Below are 22,210 nucleotides of genomic sequence, written 5' to 3'. Positions count from 1 at the left end.
GATACATACTAAAAAAATCTATTCTGTCAACTGGACAAAACTTTTTTGAGTGAAAACATGTTGCAGCTCCTCCAAGCGGCTTCTTCAGTTCTGGTCAAATTGCCGGTGGACACTGCCTCCAGACAGAGCTGAATTTTTCTTTTGCTATTTTCTTCTTTTTTATCTGCTAAAACATAAATGGCTAAATCTTCTCTGACAAATAATAATATCTTTTATCTATTGAAGTGCACCTATAACAGTGCTCTTGCACCTATAATAGTCCTCTAACCAAATACGTGCAGTCTGTTTTCATTTAGAAGACAGTTTGTTTTTAGCACCACTTTATGGAGCTGCACTAGAGCTTCATGTATAAAAGATGTGCTCTCACTGCTGTGGCCCTGGCCTACTTTCACTCATGTGTGTGCTGGAGCCAGACCATGCAGCCGCTCTGTTTTCATTCTCAGGGTCAAGCCCATGGTGCTAATTTAACGGAACAATTGCCATGACAACTGGGTTAGGGATGAGGAGCAGGAATGCAACAGCTTCATAACCAAAATACACAAGTCACACTAGGACTAGAAACCAGTTTAGAGTATATTCTCCTCATATTTTATCTTAAGCTGATCACACAATATTTGAGCAGTCATCATATTTGACTGAATTAAAGAAATAATGTAATGTGTAAAAGAAAAGAAAAAATATATATAAATAGAGTTTTACTTTTTATCTTATAAGTGCTAAATAAATTAATAAAATAAATACAAAAATAAATAGTATCCAGTGTTAGATAGTATATAGAACATACTCTAACAACCTAAGTGAAGAAAATGTATAGTCTGTGTTTGTGTTTGTCTAATGTTCATTTATTAGACAAAAACTTCAGCTCTGAATATTACATATATTAGTAACCGTTTAATCTGTTTAATTATCATACTTACACCTCCATCTTAAAATAACCCAACTGTCAAATGCAACCCACTTTCTCCTGGGCTAATGCTGACTCATCCCTAAGCCTCTTCCAGCATCAGGCTCACTGACCTCCTTTCACTTCTGCCACACTTTTTAAACTCCCAACTGCTTCCACCATCACACTTTTATTTAAGAATGAAATGGCTGGCCATATGTCGCGCACAAGCTCTGTTATGTATCCTCTCTTTACTTCCTGGGGCTGTCTGCATGCTACAGTGAGAACGCTTGGTGACCAGTCTAGCATACTAATAATCTTCTTAGTATGATGCTCTTTTAGCTGCAGTAAGCACAGTAATATCACCATACAGAGCACTACATACTAAATAAACACATTAGGCACAAATAGGCATGATTTTTTGTTTGTTTGTTTGTAGGGGTTTAGATCTTAAGCTCAAACTGTAAGGGCTGCATAAGAAGACAGCAATATTCTCATTCTACTATAACAGCTTAATACAATAACTCTGTAAATAGATGCATAAGCCAGTGTGCTTTCTATCATTACTTTTATTTTGCAGGGCTTACAGTATAGTGGTTCAGATCTTATGCACACACTGTAAGGGTTGGATATGAAAACAGTAATATTTTCATTCTACATCTTAATACAATAACTGTCAAAAGATGTATTACCTGATCTGCTTTCTACTATTACCTATTATTTTCAAAGGCTTATAGTGGTTCAGATCTGATGCACAAACTGTAGTGCATGCTCTGGTCCATGTTGATGCAGCGCTGCAGTGGCCCCTCCCTCCCCCAAGCGCTCGGCTGGGATGTTTTTTGACCTACATTTTCACTACATCACAGACTCTTTAACTCGGTCTGTTCTATTTTAGGCACTAAATATGACATAGTAACATACCCCTACTCTCTGTATCCCCTTTCTGTCATATAGCCTGTATTGTTTAGTTGGTGCAGTATTTCCATCTCACCTACACGCCAATAGCAGCCATTTTATCAGCCCTTCTTTGTTGGATAAATCACCACTCATTATGAGGTGGGGCGAGGCCTGTCTTGATAAAAACTATATTGACGTATTGCTCAATAAATACAGACATATGGACAGACGGGAGGGTACTGTTTTGGGGTAAATATTTATCGTGGGTACAATCTCCTTGCACCAGTGGGAAAAAAACATTGGTTATTGTTCTATACTACAATGAGATTTGAGGTGTACAGAGTTTAATTATGAACTTCAATTTCTCGTTATCATACAAATGATCTAGTATTATGTTGTATTTGTATGTATTTATTGCAGTTTGTGTTTTTTACAATATTATACATTAAGAATACTTTTTAGGGATGCTAGTTCTCTATGGTTTGGCTTCAATATTATTGTTTATCGTGTATATTGACCCATCACGACAGGCCTAGATGGTGCCCAAACCATGTCGCAGGGCCTCAATTAGATACAATATATTCCTTCTCCAATTTGGGTTTCAAGAATTTAATGAACATACATGCATCATTATACTGTTAATTTGTTGGGGACTGTGCATGTTAATGAACATAATTGCTATACACTACCAGTCAAAAGTTTGGACACACTTTTTCATTTATTTTTCTTCTTTATTTCCTTGATTATTTACATTGTAGATTCTCATTAAAGTCATCAAAATGATGAACAAACACATAATTTTTAAAAATTGTCTTGACCGTGTCTTGACTTCATTAAGAAGCTCATCAAAAATCTGACCGGTAGTGAACATGCTGTTAACACGCTGGACTATAGCCCAGAGACAACTTCTGTCCGTTGTCCCACAGTCGCTCTGACAAACACAGTGTCATTCATACACCAGTGTACATGTACATGTATATAAGAACAGTATATATATTTTCAACAGTCAACACTGTTCAGACTTTGAAACATACAATGATTTTAAAAGAACTTGTGTGCTGGTCTATTTTGAGGTCTCTTACATAACCACACACCTGTTTCACACTTGATGGTTGGATGTGCTGTAAAAGCGTGTAAAAGTGAAGTTGTGCGTGTTTGTTTTAATTTACAGTTCCACATGGGTGACATGGCCTCCTGTTTGAGATGTGAATAAGGCAGTAGATGACGTGGTGCTCATTATCGCCTCTGGTAAAAGCACAAAAACACCTTGTACAGACACATGTGTCAGAGGCGCCTCAGACTCACGGTTCAGTCCCACGTCGTGGTAGGTGAGGATGGCAGGCTTGTTCCCTTTGGGCGCCCCGCGGATAACCACATGTAGCATCCCATAAGGGGTCTCCACATCGTGTTCCTGTAATACAAAACAAACAGTTCCTTAACTCACTGGGGACAGTGTCACAAAGGGTTTTGTAACAGTAAATGGACCAGAACCCTCCCACGACATCAACCGGTCCCCTGCTGTGCAGACAAAAGGTGGCCTCAAGTATTTATGGAGATGATTTGAGATAAAAGGATGGGAGTAGGAGGTATAATGACACCTTATTACAAAATGTCCTGGTTGTATTTTACATTGAAGGGTAACACCATTAGACAGATATTGTTTGAATAAGCACATTGATTTTTCACCACTAAAGCCTCAGGACTTCAACAAGTCAATTACTAAATGTATTACTGTACATGTTGTTTGAGGTCATAGGACTGGTGTCCAATAGTAAGTATTTTACTTTGTGTTCTTACCCCTATCCCTATGTACTGACTTAAAACATAACTTTATGTAACTAGGAAAGTTAAAACCAAGAAGCAATTCAGTGAAATAAATAATGAAATATAATTTGATATTTTCTGCATTGTTCTTGTGTATACAAGCCCTTTGTAAATGTATTTATCTGGACATGAAGATGTGAGCTGCTCTCTATAAATAAACCTAAAGCAAATAGTAAGACAATCCCTGCCTATGTATATAGTACAGTGTTGTTCTGCTGACCCACATTTTGTCAGCACACTGTGGCCAAAGCTGCACTCAAAATGGAGGTGTGTGAGTGGAGAGCGCTGGGATTAAAACATGCTCCGGAGCCTTTGTTGACATGATTAATGCTGACAGACAGTCTATTGCTCTAAAAGCAAATAGACAAACCCCATAGACACACATGTCATTGATTTGTTTTGTTGACCTTTTTACACTGCTTCATAGATCTTTCAGTGTTAATGAATAATGGAACTGAAAATATAATGCATTCTCATTATCTTATCCATTTATTGTCTGAAAAACAACTATTATTTATCGCTGAAAAAACAAAACAAACATTTGCAACCTAATTAAATACCTCACATTAAATATGCATTTGTTTGCCTATGCAAGGAAACAGCTCTGGTTCTCTTTTATACAAAATAATCACAATATAAAATTTAAAAGATAACGATTCTTTGCAGAAATGTTAAGCATGCAGCAAATGTAGTGAGGAGATAAACTGTGGTCCACCTGCCTCTGCTCATCTCCACTGCAGCATCTTATCAGTGTAACAGTATACCATTACCATAGGCTTATAATAGAATCAGCCACTGCCAAGTGCACAAACCCCCACTCACTGCAAACAAAGACACAACGCACCAAAGCAATGAGTTAATCCACTCTAATCTGGTATTTCTGCTCCAACATCAGTCCAATCAGTCTAACAGCCAGTTACAACAGCTTTGGCCACTATTTGTAAAGTGATGACCTTCAAAACTGCAATAATGAACCCAAAGCACGCTAATTCACACATTTGGAGGCTCCTCTTTTCTAATGGATGCTTGCAAATCAAGTTCAATCTGAAAATTACATCTGCGTACCATTGTTGCATGCACATCTTGGCATATCTGTGCACCAGGTAGTCAAAATGGATGACAGCGTACTTTAAGCTTCCTGTTCCCACCAGCGCACAAGCCCACATGCACAGTGATCTGCAGCAGAGGGAGCATCTGTGTATTGCTCAGCATCCATAGTGTTGAAGTGTGTCAGTGGGGCAGTCGCACAGTGACCCTCTATCCCACTTGGACTGCACCTTATATGTGTATGACCAATATACTTCAGGTAAAACACTATGACAACGTAAAACAAGCATGAGTAAATAGATGTTATTCTAAAGATGTGCTAGAATTCAAAACAATAATTCTTTTTAGGGTCTACGTTCAGTAATTGCATTGGTATACACAACTACACTGTGACGCATGTCCTATGTACACTACACTACACTACAAATTCTACTCTTGTTTAAGTATTAAAATCAATAAAATAAATGGGACAGTGGGACTACCTGCATTGAAAAAAGACCAAAAGAATTTAATTGCACAACCTGCATTGAAACACCAACAATTAACTTCAAATTCTATTAATTTTGGCTCACACCTAATGCCATGAAACAGGACAGATCAAAGCATCCATTTGAGCAGCCTATGCAAAGGTTCGCATCAAAAGTGCAGTTTGCCCAGACAATGCCAGCAGCACTCACCCCGTCCCAGCACTCGGGCATGTTTTCAGCAAGCGGACTGAGGGGAGGTGAGGATTCGGGAGCAGATGTACGGCGAGTGGTAGCCAGGCCTCTCTCCGGTCTGTGGTGACTAGGTCCTGGGGTACTACTCGCAGCAGAGCAGAGAGGATGCTGCTACTGTGCCTTTGTCTGTCTGCCCGTGCACGCCTGCTGCTTATCAAGGCACAGATATCCCCCCTCCCTCCAGCCCCTGAAGGAAACAAGACACACTATTGGCTGACGGTGAAGCCTCCCCCGCATCTGATTGGACGATGATGGTGTCAGTCTGGAGGCAGTCGATAGCAGCTCTCATCAGCACCACTCTAACCTTGTTGTACTCCTGCTGTTGACTTAATCAGGCCACACTACTGTCACAAAAACAAACAAAACTAGCACAAGCTTTTTAGGTATTTTTAGGCCACTTAGGCCACACATCTTCAAAATTATCTTTTTATCTAATAACATTTGTATTCCATATTTTGGTATTTTCAGTCTTCAGGACTTTATCTTGTATGAAAATAATGTTACAAGTTATATTGTGTGAACAGAATCAACAAGGTCTTATCAGTCTAGTTTTTGCTACTATTACTTTTGCTAATAACATATTCAGAGTTTTATAAGAGTTACTTTTTCATGTTCGAGCTACATGTCCAAGTCACAGAGCGAACAGAAAATTTAGTTGGACTTGTATAAATATATATTTTTTTAATCTGATGACAATATGATCTTGATTAAAATTCCAACCCAGATGTCCAATATTCTTTGCGCCTATATACCTCAGTTGCATCTTGTACATAGACTGTATAATGGACACCTGTTAGGCAATGCGATTAAAATAGGAAGTGACCACAGGCATGCTTCCGGCTCCATCCAACTCCAATTGACTTTACATTGAAAAATTGTCACCCCTCTCTCTGTAACCACTGTAGTGAGCCCTTTGAGTGTGCGAGTGTAGTGAGTCATTTTGGTATTAAAATTTTCAGTTTGGTCACATTTTTCTATAGCGCTTTTCCACCTTCAAGGCACTCAAAGCGCTGTACAACAAGGAACCACTCACCCATTCATACACCAGTGTACGAAGACACTGTGGGCAAGGTGGGTTAAGTGTCTTGCCCAAGGACACAACAACAGCATTCATCTGTGGGAGCTGGAATCACACCAGCCAACTTGTGGGTCAGTGGATCTGACCACTCAACCTGTGATGTTTTTTTTTCTTCTTTTTTTTATGTCAAGAGCTGTAATCGAACCGCCAACCTTCAGATCAGTGGGCGAATGCTCTACCAACTGAGCTACTGCCACCCTATATGATCTTGATGTTTTTATTTTGCTATTTTTTCCATAAATAAATTCCTATTTCAATATGGAACTGGCTCCAAATTAGCCCCTATAACTCCAGCTCCATTTCACTGGATCTGAAGACTGTGGGTGACATCACACTCCCTTTGGCTACGTTTATATGATGACGGTCTGAAAAAAAGACGCAAAAGTGGTGCAGCATGTTCACTTTTTCTTCCGTGTTTAGACAAGCGTTTTGGTGAGGAAATCTGTGCGCATACGGTGACGCAAAAGTGTGTGGAATTCAATTGGGTATGCATGCCAGGTGTCTGTGTATCGTATGTATGTGACATAAACGCGTACGTGACCTGAGCAGATCTGACCAAAGTTTTGCATCTTGGGCAGTGCAGATGGAAATGCTACGGCACAGTGTATTCAACTTTTCCTCTCTGGCGGGTGGTTTCAGATTTTTGTGTTTTTAAGGCTCACTGTCTAAAAGAAAGGCACTTCTGATAAAATATTTTTGTTGTTTTTACCTGCAAGCATTCTCGTGTAAACAGTGTAAAACGTGTAAAAAATCTATTCTTTTTAAACCAACCACAAGGAGTGACAATGTAATGCACTTTTTGGTCTATATCTGTCTGGACAAATAACCAAACTTGGGACATATGTTAGTAAGCCATTCAAAATACAATGTTAGGAGGCTCTTTCATTGTATATATAGTTTAGATTAAAAAATCAATACGCTGAATAAAAAATACATTTTGGAGCTATGTGACAGTGATGGGTATTGAGTGAGGATAGATAAGCTTGACAGTAATTGCAGGATTGATGTTTGATTAATGCAAATAAGAGCTGATAGATATATTTTCATATGTCCATAACTATGATGCGAAGGATTGCAGGAGGCCGTGTACGTGCAGGCTCAGTGCGGTGTGATGGAGCCAGCGTGCAGACAGCAGAGCTCTCTCTCTCTCTCTCTCTCTCTTTCTCTACAGCGGGCGAGCTTTTGTTCTCTCTTTTGGGCCTTTTCCCTATCTCTATCCTCTCTTCCTGTTGACTCAATATAGTGACTCTACCTAAAGCCTGCTATGCTGCTGCGGCCTCTTCACTGCTAACTTTCTCCTCTGTGTAGATTAGCTCTCAACAGCTGACAGAGCAAAACCAGCTCATCTTTAAACACACAGTCTGCATGTGAGGGGAGTACGACCAGTGTCACAGCAGACAGGCCTATAGGAGTACGAAGAAATCTATAATAAAATCCATAATCCGATATGTGCAAGAGAATCTATTGATACTTCGCAGCAGATGTCATCAACATTCCCTGGGAGTGTGACGCTAACTGAAAGCACTGCTCTGTTAGAAGCTCTGTTACTTAAATTACACGTAATCTGAGTTTTACAAGCGCTGACTATAACAGATGAGATGATTTTTCCTGTTAAACAAGTCTTTCACAAATAAAATTACAATCACAAGCTAGATAGTGTTAGCCAGCAGTGAGAATAATTTTCATTTTCACTTTTTTGTTGAAAATCAAACACCTAAACAGGACCATGACCACTCATACTGATCATCATAGGCTCCTGAAAATGTGTTGTTTAAATCCATTTTGTATTTCTTGTTGAGTTTTCAGACAATCATATGTTTTTTTTTTGACAGTGCTTGCTAATGTCACCATGGAAACTGCTGAAAATTCTACCAACAGAAATGCATTATAGAACACCCCTAGCATGATGTCAAAGTATCAATAGCAAAATGAACTGTAGTGCATCAAGGCAGAAGATAACAAAATGTAATTAGTTATTGTTGTGTGATTATATAAAGGATTCAAATACAGTGTAAAGGGTCAATGTTAAACACAGCTCTCGAGACAAATCACACAGCAGCGCAAACTGACTTTCAGTGAGAAGCTGTCGTCACAAAGTTTGTCTAGTCAGACTGATGACTGATTCATGTTACAGCCTAAAACTGCTTTGTATTTAATGTAACATTATGATGTTTTAGGTTAAGGGAAAACACTTTTTTGGTTAGTTTGATTTCTTAACATACTGTATAAGCTTTCATGAGGAAACAAAAAAAAAACAACTGTCCAGTCTGCGCCTGCATCCATAGAGTTATATTTATCTCCAGAGGCAAAATAAATAACATAAGGATCACCCTTTAAAGCAACACCTAGAGACACTAAGCTTTACAATATTTGACTTACTTTACAAGATTTGACACAATGTATAGAAGGATTTTTAAAAATCTAATTCCAAGTCTGATTTATTTTTAAGTTATTTTTTCTAATATGTCATATGTTTATATTTTATTATATTGTTTATATATAGACATTTAGACCTGACTCTTTCCATGCTTCTCTTTTGAAAGTCCCCAAAACTGTCAATTTGGACTATTTATTATTATTATATTATTCATCTTTTTCCTATTCACCTGCAGTGTTTCACCTTAGGTTAGGTGATTTTATTTGTCATTTAAGAAATTCATGCGCTTAAGCAGGTGATCCGCTATGATGCGGATGGGGCAATTATTGGGTCGAAATTGATCCTGTTACTCTGTAATAATCTGTAATCTAAACTGCAGATGCAACCTGGAATTTCAAAACGACCACATGATTCTATCAAGTATCTACAACACCTCTTGTTAAGCATATAAGCAAAATGTTAAAAAGACTATTTAGAATGGAAATGCATGTTGCTTGTGAAATTCGGTCTTTTCCTCTCTAATGAAGATTATCTATCATCGAATCATCGAATTTTTTTACTTTAGTTACTTACTTTAGTTTAATAACAATTAGTATTGCTTTTTAATACTTCTTCTCAAATATTTAGGATGGAATGACCCATACATGATTTAATATTATGGGCAGTTGAATAATAATTACACATTTTAATTAGTGTCACTTGGCTAATAACAATTAAGGCTCTCTGTAATTGCCGACTTGTGGAGGATGGAGTTTGTCCCATGACACTTAGGTGTGATAGAAGGAGCAAACCTCAAGCAATGATCACATAATCACTGGCAAACAATCCCTTTCACACATCTATTCCCTGTGGATATGGACACATGTGCTCCTCCTATTGGCCTAAGGAGGGTGTCAGACTCAACCTATTTAAAAAGCACAAGTGGTAGTGGCAAGAGTCCTATTTGCTCTAAAAACTATAAAGCGTAACATACTGTATGGAGCTCAACAGTGATCGTCCACTTCTCGGTTCTGGAACTAAATTTTCTATTTTTCTAAAAGACTTTCCAAAATAAATGTAAATGTATAAAAATGTATATTAAAATCAGCTATGTGGTAACTAATGACCACAAAACCAATAATTGTATTTAAAATCTATTTCTGAAACTTTATAAACCATAAAGTTATTAAAACATTTTGCAGAATCTTGTGTTGTATATGTCCTTTTTGAACTTAAAACAACTGCATTATGGATATTAGATAGCACATAGCTGGTTCCAATTTTTCTGAAAAGTTTATGGGGCAAATTAATGGTAAATTCACTTCCAGAACAGGAACAGGCAGTCACTGTTGAGCTCCATAGTACTTTTACCTCATTGTGGTTTGACGTTTAGTGTGCTCTGGTAATCTTTGCTATGTTTCTTTGTGACTGACATTTAAACTAAATAATTTCTATTCAACTGGAGTCAATAGTCTTCAAAGACATTTCAGACAGCTCCTGCTCCAGTTACACTTTAATCTCCACACTTGATTACACCATGATGATAGTTCAGCTCAACACTATTTTAAGAAATGGAACAGTGAACTGTAAGAATGTAACGGGGGTTAAAAAACACACATTCAAGTAAAACATTTATAACCAGTAAATGGTGTCAAGGTGACTAACCCTAAACTTTAAAACAAAATGATATATATGTTGTCACTACATCGGGAAAACAAAACTAAACTGAAATACCAACTGCACTGCACCGAGGAAATAATCTTATACTAAGATGTAATTTTTACTTACAGTTCAGCAAAAGTAATTATCATAGACATTTTGATCCATAACCAAGCCAATAAATGGTCTGCTGGTGTATTACCTTTCAGGATGTACTACCTCTTCTTAATATCACATTAGAAAGATACACAATGTGCTCATAAAAACACCTCCACAGCAAACACTCCGTATTATCCTCATATGAGCTGCAGATTACACTGTTTACAGAAGTTTATGGAGCTAATAAATGACAAGAAGTAAAGACAAAACAGAGTGATAAGAAACCTTACCTTCCAGTCTCCAGGCGGCATCAGCTGCTCACAAGGCTCCTGCTGAGGCAGAGGACAACATTAAAACTGAGATTACAGAGGAATATTCTTATAAATGTCACAAGTTAAAGAGTGCCTCCACTGCTGCAGAACACACCCAAACACAGACTGGGTAAAGACACACAGATTTCCACGAGCATCAGTAAAATAGTTGCTATATATATAGGCTTAGAAATGTACTGTATGTGGGTAACCCTTTGTGTCACTGTATTTTTCAGCTTCTCCCTGATATACTCCTAGAAGTTTACCTTCCAGTCATAATCATAATGGTCAGTGGACAAGCGCTGATGATGAAGTGTCTTGCCCAGGGACACAACAACAGAGTATGAACTGTCCATCTACTCAATGCTTTGTAGACATATAATGTATTGCACCAGTGTTGATAATAATTTGTGAAAGTATGTCTGTGGAAATCTGAGTGTCTCCAGCAGTGAGGCGATGGTTTACACGACGAATGGACAACAGCACCACAGTGAGACCTCCTTTTATTTAGAAGAGTCACGTGCACATAAAGAAACAGAGCATTGAGAGGAGAAAGTGGTGATCCAGTATCACAGAGCAACAGTGGACAGAGCAGAAGACCAGCTGCCTTCAGAGGGACTGCTGGACCAGCACACTTGTTTATGTGGGCACAAAGACTGGAAACAGCTCAGTGTTGATGCTACTGTCTGTCTCTCTCCCTCTGCTGTGTTTTATCATAGAAGAGAAATGATAAAACACAGCTCAGAGACAAAAGGAATATTTTTGTTCTAGGAATATTCTTTTTTGCTTGTTATGATGAAAACGCATGTGCCGAAACACACTGGTACTTAGTGGCAATAAAGCTTTTCTGGTTCTGGGTTTACAGTAATCATGTTATCATTATTATATAATTAAATTAATGCTATGATTTTGTTCATTTTGTATAAGATGCAGTCATCTGGTCACTGAATCATTAATGTATACCTTGTGTCCACCAGGTGGAACTATTAACTTTATCGTAATGTTATTGCCCTACTGCCTGATTTTCCTATTCACATAATACTGAGGTGTAAATAATCTACAAAGCCTTCCATATGCATCAGGACCTGGCCTGTACAGCCTAAAACAGCTGCTGTGCCTCCAGGCTCCTTTGCAGAGCATCAACATGGCTTTAGTTAAAATGAGGACATGCAGATGTGGTAAGAATAGCTCCAACTTTACAGATGTTGTACACAGAGTTTTAAACATGCACAAATGTGTCATGGTTCACATGGGGATACTGCAAGAAATGTGACAGGATTAGATTAAGATTAAGAATGAAGGAAAAGTCAGACACAAGTAAGAGTGAAGCACAGGACCAGACAGACTAGACTGACAGCACAGAGACAAACACATACAGACAGACCAATGGCATGGCCAGGGGTGGGGCGCAGTCACTGCTTTACTGAATAATATTTGTATATTTTCAATAACTGACAGTTCATGGACAGGTTAAATACTTTATAGTATTTATAGTTTCTATACACTATTGTTGTGTATGTTGTGTCAAGAATTCAATGTTTGGTCAATCATACGTGGGCGTATATGGTAAGTATATGCAAAACAACATTTGATTGAGTCCCACCCCTGGTAGTGAGTAGTGGCAAAAGCTATAGCGATAACTGAAGCTGCCTACTGTGTAACTAACAGTATATGATATGAACAGCATTAATTTATTATTATTCAAACTTATTTCCTTTGTGCTAACAGAAGTAAAGGGGCAAATTCTGCTGGAGCATTCATGCACAAGGCTCATATTGTGGATACAGGGTCAGAGTAGCTATGGACTGGTCGGACCAGCAGGTGGCACTCTTATCCTTATTTTCCCAGCCGATGTGGGGCAGTGGTGCAACTCTTTGTCAGAGGCTCAGAGAGGCATGGAAGCGGCACAGATCCAGAGAAGTGCAGGTGATCCGTGTGGTGTCAAAAATGTGGTCTGTCTCTGCCCTCAGTGCACAGAGCGATTCATCTCCATGTATCAAGCTGTGTTTGAAGTCTGTGCCTGTGTCTTGGGACTCTCTTAGTGAGCACATATTTGTCCCAGATTTAAGGCTTTTGTGCTGAAAGGCAGAAAAAACATCTGCTCTCAGCTGAACTAATGTGGTCCTGGAGGATCAGAAAGTTGATTAAGCCTGAGCTTGTGGACGCTTGATTGGACAGGAAGTCTCCGGATTTGAGTTTCCTGTAACCACAGTGTACTCAGGGAGTTGCAGATGAACTTTTTGAATGTCCTTTTATCATCTTTATCCTGAGAGCCACGAACAGTGCATCACACAGTATAATGGCAATGGTTAAAGGCTTGATAACACGACATTGTCTTTTTGCAACTAAAACTGATGTAGTACCAGGGTTACTAAGATGGTCAGATCTAAAAGGTAGGAGCTACGTGTTATCACGTTAATCCATGTTAACTACAGTATGGGGTTTGGCGAGGAGTGCACACAGTGTCACCATAGAGAATAATGTAGAAAGGGTTAGTACTGTTAGTGAAGCGCTGGTTTCTGTAGTTACCGGGGCGGGCCCGCTGGTCCGACGGCGGGTCTGGCGGAGCCAGTGCCGTGCGAAGGCATGCCAGCGGTGAGTGGGGCGGCTGGGGGGAGGGGGGTTAAGGGGCGCAGGGCTGGGGTGCGCTTGGGCCCCCGATGCATCCTCTCCTTTTTCTGTCTGAACGTGGAACATGAAGCACAAGGCGGTTATTGGGAACAGAGCGGTAACACAAAGCAACACACAGCAACATAGACTCACACACATGAGTTCTGTTTTGAAATCAGCCCATCAGCTCTGTCACAAGCTGGGTTTGGTTGCAAAGGAAGGCTGGAAATTGTTACACAAGGCCTTTAATATGAGCACAAGCAATCAGTATTGTAGCCTTCTACAATATTGTAGAAGAGAAACGCATATTAGGGCTGCAACTAACTTTTTATTATTATTATTATTTTTTTTTTTTTTTTTTTCCATAAAAAAGTTTTATTATTTTACATATAGTACTTTTACTCAGCAAATGTGTTAAGGTATATTCCTGAAACAATAATTATGAAATTAGTAATTGATTATTTCCGTAACAGTACAGTCAGAAATCATTTGATTAATCGTCACAACCCTAATGTGCATGGTCTCAGCTTGTGTCTCACAAATATCCACACATCAAAACAAAGCTACTCATAGTCCATTCATTCATAAAATCATTCTATTTGTAAATAATGGCTGCAAGCTGATGCATCTCTAGAAGTAGAACCTTTGCCCGTGTCAACCAGAGTTTCTACTGACATGTAAACCTATGGAATTTGTCCACCTCGAGTCTCAGTGGTGCAGATATGATGCAGCAGGGGACACTGAGACAGAAGCATGATGGGTACAGGGTGTCTTTACAGTACAGTGACTCAGCACCAGCATAATGTCTGAAGGTCAAGGCCATCTGACAAAGCAAAGCATAGTTAATGTCTCCTAAAGGATCACTGTTTTGAATCTGAAGATGATTAATAATGTGAATCTGACCTATATCAACCCAGTGGACACACTGGCCTAGATGGATAGCATTACATAGACTTAACATACTACATAGAAGGACATAGTGGCAGCTCTCCAAAATGGAAATAGCTTCTATCAGTCAGACTTGTTTACATGACTTAGTTCAACAATTGTTTAATAGATCTCTTCTCCAACAGGCTCCTACAGCTGAATCATCGCACTGTTTCTCCTGTTTGACCTCTTGTATATAGCCCAGATACATTTACTACATATTTCTATATTTTTATTGATCTTGTACATATACATTATGCTTTATGTAACACCAGACTCTTGCTATTTTGCTACTTATTATTTATTACCATTTAACATTTTTTACTCTTTGTTATTATAATATATTGTGATGTGTGGGCTACTGTGTCTAAATAATTTCTGTTTTGGATCAATAAAGTTTAAGTCTATAAATCCTTCTCCTATTTAAAATGTTTTACAATCACAAGTTAAACAATGGCAGTAATTATTTTAACACCATCCTACACATTAATTATTTAGATAACCACTTTTGCTAGGCATCCACAACAGAACAGGGTTACACTTGTCTCACTTGAGTATGTATTATGCATGTGCTAATGTTAAATCCTCCACAACTCCTGTGTTGTCCTGGTCTGAACTGGCTGCAGCTTAGACAGCTCCGCAGAGTTACCCTGACTCAGCCTGTCGTCATGGTGCCAAGAGCTGATCACTCGCCGCACTTTAAGGTCACTGACATGGAGGTCAGACATTCTGATCAATTCAAGACAAAATATATCATAAAGTATTCAAGAGCACTATAGGACTTAAGAATTCTAGGATGTTTTTCATTTTTGTCACTACTAGTCAAAAGTTTGGACACATCATCTGAATCAACATTTTAAATACATAGAGAAGACATCAGATATAAGAAGTAAGGTAAACTAAATTATGTAGCAAAGACAAAAGGTAAATAAGTCTACTTTTTTTGTTTTGTTTTAGATCAAATCCTCAAAGTAGGCAGCCTTTGATTTGTCGAAAACAAAGCAAAAGGAGACAACTTTGAGGATTTGAATATAAAATATTTTTTAAAAATGTAGAGTTATAACATTTTTTTTTTCCTTTACTAGCATTAGCTTTGGCTGCAATCCTGCATATTTACAAGTACGTGTTTATTTTCTTTTGCATTATCTTGTCTTTTAATATGACTTGTCCCTTTAATGAATAAATACAAATACTTCATATATTTGATGTCTTCTTTATGTATATGACATGTAAAAAGAACTAAAAATAAAGAAAAATTAGGGATCAAATGAAGGGGGTCTGTCCAAACTTTTGACTGTTAGTGTATGTAACTGAATAAATAGATGTGTGGGGATTGGTCCAAATTATTATGAAAAAAAGACTAGTGTCTGTTTTTAATGTCTATAAGTTTTGCTTGATAATTTTATAAAAATTAGTCAGAAATATATAGTTCATTCTGCTTATAACTATGCCATTCATCATGTCTACCCTTGGAGATGAACTGGGACATTAGCGTGTAAGTGCAATGTTACACTAAAATAATTTTCTATTTTGGAACAGTCTGTAAAGTCTGCAAAGACAAGACCAAAAAAAGAGTACCTGAAGGTCTGTTTAAAATCTTGTTTTGTGGCTGGCCTATATTGCTGTTTTTGGCATAAATTATTTCTATCTTTAGTTTAGTATGTCTCAGTTAGAATCATAGACTGTATAAAGAAGTGGACTAAGTGAGTGTGACGTCAGCCATAGCGTTCAGTCAAATGAAACTCACAAGGTTATAGGAGCGAATTTGGAGCCAGTTTCCTATTAGGAATATCAATTTATTAATGGACAAAATGCTAAATAAAAACACCGGGATCATCCAGAGTGGGTTAATACGAACATTTTCAGGCTACGTTTATATGATGGCAGTCTGAACAGAAGACGCAAAAGTGGAGTCGTGTCTTCACTTTTTATTTCACGTTTAGACGAGCTTTTTCAGGAGGAAATCTGAGTGCATACGGTGACACAAAAGTGTGTGGAATTCGATTGGGTATGCATGCGAGGCAGCATTCACTTAAAGCAACAAGGGCATCTTTGGACATACGGAAGTTTTCACGCCACGCATCCAGAATTTGAGGTACTTGCAAACCTTTCTCTGTTCACTAATAGTATCTATGCATATTCTGTACATTTGTTGGGACATTTGTTTCTGTGAACTGTAAGTATGTGATGTAAACGCGTACGCGATGTGAGCAGATCTGTGTTTTGTGTATTGTTCTGTGTAGACAGAAACGCTGCGGCGGAGCATATTCAACTTTTCCACTCTGGAGGGTGGTTTCATATTTTAGCGAAAGGCACTTCCGATAAAATATTTTGTCATTTTTACCCTCAAGCATTCTCGTGTAAACAGGCCCTAAGACCAACATGACAAGGCTCACTGCAGCACTTACAGAGAGGGGTGATAATTTTCCAATGCAAAGTCATTTGGAAGCAGAGTCGATGGAAGCACCTCCATTACCACTTCCTATCTGGAACGTGGTGGCTAACGGGTTAGTGATGTCCATTTATATACAGTCTATGTTTACAATATGCTAAAATTTTATTATATTAAACAAAATTTAATATCATCCAGTGAACATTTGAATCACACACCGATCTATGCCCTACCATTAACACTGTTCCAGACCATTCATCTTTCATATCACGCCTCAGCCTTATAATAAACCCTCTGAATGAACTGCTGAAATGTTGCGGTCTATAATGTAATGTTCTTCAGTGGTAAATTGTGCTTTCCCATCATGCCCCTGGCTTGTCTCCAGCGTTTCCATCGCTACAGTGCTGAGGGCCCCTGATTCAGACACAACCTGTTGCTTAGGTACTACTGAGACTGGAACAAGTGGCCTTTATGTAACCACCCACAGCTCTCTTCTGCTCTCCACTCTCCTCCACTGCACTCTCTCTCTACTTAAGTGTTTTAGCACAGGATCGAGAGGATAAAGTTTACCCTGTAAATAAACAAACAGCAATCAACAGCCAAGCATGTTTTACACAAATAACTCCTTCATTAAATTGAATTGATGATTGTTTAAAGGTGCACTAGGTAACTCTTTGGTTGGGGGTCACCTGCTTGATTCTGTGGAAATGTCATTGCTCTGCCTGGAATATTCCACACTATGACATTAAACATCTCTACCTTACATTTAGTAAATTAGAGCTGGTTTTATAGTTCAAAAATACCTAGAAAAATAGGCATAGGCATTCTTGGCAGGGTTGCCTCTACTCAGATCTGTACCTGTAACTTGGTCTTGTTTGGTCTCCATGAAGATAGGAAGGTTTAATATCAGACTGTGAAATATTCCAGACAAAGAAATAACACCTCCACCAGAAAAGTTACACAATGCACCTTTAAATGTTTACAAATTGGTCCCTTTCATCAATTTATCCGATATCTGAAACTAAGTGTATTGCACAAATACAGTGTTCAATCTACAATGTACTTTACGAGCTGACACTAGGCACGCGATATTACAGATGCTGGGAACGTGTTTATGGGCAGTATAGTTTATGTCTACATTGATTTCCACTTGAACCTCAACTTAATAAGGTCAGATTCTAATAAAAGAGTACAATATATTAGGCCCCAGCTGGCTATACTATGGTAGACAGGTCGACTCTTGAACCAGGCTCTGGGCGTCTGGAAAAGCTCTATATTATTATTAAAGTTCCTATATTACACATTGACTCTTGTGAGCTTTAAGTCGTGTTATAATGTTGTTACCTCCTCAAAAACATACGTGAAGTTGTGATTTATTACATTCACACATTCTCATTCACAAGATTTGTGTGTTAAACATGTGTGAATGAAACAAAACACAACTCAGGTATGTTTGTGATGAGCAAAAAACATTATAACATAGATGTGACAATAGTGTAATATGGGCCCTTTAATATTATTTACTGCAATGTAGCAATCAGATCTTACCACCAGGTCCTGACTGATAAATTTAGTTTGTGAGAATTGTCACTATGTCCTTCAAGTATTTTCAAAAACAGAAGAGAAAAAATTGGTCCATGAAAAAAAAAACAACTTTTTAATGAATGGGATGTGGGCAGTCCAAAAATACACCGCCATCATAACAGATTTTTTTTGCACGTAGTTGAAAGTCTTTTGAATGTGTGTGTGAATCACCACTTCACAATGTCAGAGTGCCAAATCCTGTACTTTAAGGAGAACTACTGTAAAGCGTTCATCAAAGGATCAGTGGTGTGTAGCTCTGATGAAATAATTATTAAATTGATACACCATTTGTTAGCACCATGACAAGTTAATGAAAAAATTATAAAAACACAAATGGTTAAAACTGAAAACCCTGAAAAATTAAAAGTGAATCTCATATTACATATTCTGTATGCACTGGGATCATTGTTATTCTACTAATTATCATCAAAGGTTTTGATACTGTTAGGTTTAATAATTATTTCTACTATGTGATATACTATAATAGCAGATTTTAAGAATATGCATATTTTATGAGATTCACTTTTCATTGGAACTTAATAACATCATATACATTGAACTGAAATTATTGTAAATAAAATTATATTGTAATTACATTTCACCCAAATGGAGACACCCTGGAGCTGTAAAATTGTGAACATTCCACCTAGAAGCAAATAACACTGGACATTTATCCGATAATACACAAATTAAACCTCAGTTTGTGTCTGTGGATGGAGAAACCGAAGTGTTCCGTGATCTCTTGACACATGTGACCTTAACAGAGCAGAGTGCACTGACCATGTCCGAGTCGGCTCCTCTCTGCTCAGGCAGCAGAGGCTTCTCCTCCGTGAACTGCTGCTCCTTCCCCGCCATCCTGGACACCAACCTGCAATCACCATGGCAACACACATCAGTATTCACCCCTTTAGTCAGTGCATCATCACATTTTTATGTTTCTGCAAATGGACTGTTTATCATTGTCCTGAGGTGGTAGAATAAACAAAAAACAGGAAGTACCGCAATGTGACTCCATATTTGGGCAAGAACACATCTAGTCTTAATCAAAAAGAAAAAAAGAAAAAGAGAGAGAAAGAGATCATAGACAAGGAGAGGGCGGACACTATACCATCTGTCACAGTAGGAGTGTCTTCATGGGCCAAAAACATGTAGGCGTGTGTTGATTATTAGATTTGACTCCAGCATCACGTCATTCAGTCTAAATTATTATATTAAATTAGCTAAACTAATGAATAATTTATGAATGGACTTCAGTGATGGTAAAACCTTGAAAAATAAGCCTGGTGAGAATTACTGTAGTAGGAATGAAAACAATGTATGTTTTCTAGTACATTTTGCATCGCCTCGAGAGTAACAGGAAAAAAACATGACATTATGCTCGCTGACAAGATGAATAATACTGATAATACAGTGGTTGGAATAATTGGAATTAATGAACTAATGGAGTAACCTGGTTGCATTGTATAATTTTTGTGTCCTGTTTATTTTTTTTAAATATAGACCGAATAATATGTGTCTGAAATAAAGAATTAATAAAAATAAATAAAATATACTAAGTAACTGACAAACACAAGGAAAAGTATGTGGGCAAGGACTCATTTGTGATGAATGGGAAACCTGTTAATAGCATCACTAGTGATCCAACAATGAACAACAAAAATGCGGAAAGGAAAGGTGTGTAATACAACTGTAGCTCAAATTTCCACATCTAGAAAACACAATGCATCTCCATGGGTTTTATTTTGATCTGAATATTTGTTTTTTTATTCTGCTGCTTTTCTGGTAGAGTTGAAGAAATGCCTAGTGACACACACTACTGGAGCATGGAGCAGAACCACAGCCTTGGCCAAGCCCAAGACAAAAGAGCAAAGATACCCCGCTAAAGTGTAATTAAAGTGGACTGCTGAGCTGGAGAGCCGCTCTGGGACTGTGTCAGTGACAGAGACACCCTCACAGCCCAGCACAAGAAATACAGCACGTAATCTCATCCTAAATGAAACTGTTAGACAAAAGCATTTTGAGAATAGGATTACCTGGATATTCTTATGTCCAAGAGGGTTTGCTATTTCTAAACAATTATCAGAGTTAATTTAGTTTCTGTGGTTAGAATTATGTCTGTGATCATTTATGTCTTTGTTGTCTATTAATTCTTCATTACATTCAACACTGTTTTTGTGAATGGCATGTCTGAATTCTGCACTCTGACTTCAAGGAGAGACGTGGAGCTGGGTGTGTCTCTGTTCCATATGGTACAACATGTACTAAAGGACTGGAGATCTTTCTTTGGTTTTAAAATTGTCTCTCTTCTCCCCTAGTGCATGAGCTAGTATGATGAATAGTCACATTAGTTTTTTTTTGTTTTTTTTGTCAGTTAATAGAAATCACATTCTCCCATAATGTACTTTTAAATATTTAAACATTTGCTTGGACAACTTTGGTATTTCACTGAAAAAATACAATTCAATTAAAGGTGCGCTCTCTAACTTTCTGGTGAATGGTCCACCATCATCACACCAATAACCTTCATATATTATTGCTTTGTCTGGAATGTCCCACAGTAAGGCATAAAGTTATTTATCTCCATGGAGACCAGCTGGATACAGATCTGTGAAGAGACACGCCCGCTTACATTAAGAGTACATGTTTTAATAGAAATCTTTGAGTGACAAAAGACCTGTAATTGAATAAATGCATCATAGATAGAGACAGTTGGCGCACCATCCACCTGAAAAGTTATACAGTGCATCTTTAAAGGTGCACTTTGTAACATTTCTAGTGGAGGGTCTGCCAACTGCTTGTCTCCATGGAAATGTTACTGTTTTGTCTAGAACTTAAAATCTATCATGAGGGAGACAAGCAGGTTACAGCACATCATTATATTACAATTCAGATCTGTGGAGAGTCGCCACAATTCACAGATAGAAGGAAAATTAGATTAATAAGATAATTAAAATGATCTGATTAAAATGAGATAAGAAGGAATTATTGTATGTTCGAGCAATAGAAACACCTGTAATGAGTAAATGCTAGCTGGATATGTTTTATAAGTCATACCATAGAACATTCCAGGCAAAGCAATAACACCTTTAAGTTAACAAGTATGCTTTATCTATGCCTTGTCAGTCAGTGTACTATCAGTTCATTCATTGCACAACACGATGAGGTTGCAAGTACCCTAAATCCACCAGACGGTTTTTATTTTTTAGATTTTTAGGATGTAGAATTTATGAGGAAAGATGAACTAAACTATGCAGATGTTTTGACGAGGCTTTGATTGGCATTTTCTTTTTTTAATGTCAGGGAGCTGCAAACTTATAATGATAATGGTGAAGGAACTGGCCCTAAATCAGAGAAAGGGTCCTCATTTTCTACAGTCTGTCAGACAGTCTCCCTCTACACTTTTCATGATGGAAATGTTTTCTTGGAGTTTGACACTTGCTTTAGGCAAGAATCAGAACAAAAACTTCAGAAGACATCATCATTTTCTGACAAAAAGGATACAACAGCAGCACCCAGCTCTCTTCACTACCATTCAGTGAAAGGAATAAAACATGTATCCCAATTTAACCTCTGCTATCACTTGGTAAATTATTATTTTTCAGAAACTATTGAACACCATAAATACACATTAGTGAATCTTTAGACACCTTATTTCATTTATGCACTCTACAGCTGAAAGAAAAAAAATCGATACCCAGGTATAGCAAACAAATTTTGTTTTCGCTGAAGAAAATATAGAAGACAACAAAAATATTAAAATGTGTGAAGAATCCCTCAGTCGTCCAGGTAGAATCCATGGCGAGGAGAAAATTCAGTTTGTCGAC

General features: G+C 37.9%; 1 protein-coding gene across 2 annotated transcripts in view; it reads right to left on the bottom strand.

Moving 5' to 3' along the window:
* The window catches only part of ndrg4 (NDRG family member 4), a 61,496-nt gene that overhangs the window by 12,505 nt on the left and 26,781 nt on the right, over positions 1–22,210 (bottom strand). The window contains exons 2-5 of one of the 2 annotated variants that reach the window (XM_055155139.1): positions 19,167–19,254; positions 13,403–13,555; positions 10,853–10,894; positions 3,086–3,191 (exon numbers count right to left, since the gene is read on the bottom strand). In XM_055155139.1, coding sequence (XP_055011114.1) covers positions 3,086–3,191; positions 10,853–10,894; positions 13,403–13,555; positions 19,167–19,241 — 376 coding nt within the window. In that variant the 5' untranslated portion in view covers positions 19,242–19,254. The remainder of the gene's footprint in view (positions 1–3,085; positions 3,192–10,852; positions 10,895–13,402; positions 13,556–19,166; positions 19,255–22,210) is intronic. The other variant, XM_055155140.1, reaches the window with a different exon arrangement.

Source organism: Boleophthalmus pectinirostris, unplaced genomic scaffold (genome assembly GCF_026225935.1).
Source record: "Boleophthalmus pectinirostris isolate CB_2022bp ecotype Guang Dong unplaced genomic scaffold, ASM2622593v1 HiC_scaffold_2, whole genome shotgun sequence".
NCBI classification, from domain to species: domain Eukaryota; kingdom Metazoa; phylum Chordata; class Actinopteri; order Gobiiformes; family Gobiidae; genus Boleophthalmus; species Boleophthalmus pectinirostris.
The sequence above is the reverse complement of the archived record's forward strand: the minus strand, read 5'-3'. Positions and strand labels throughout refer to the sequence as shown.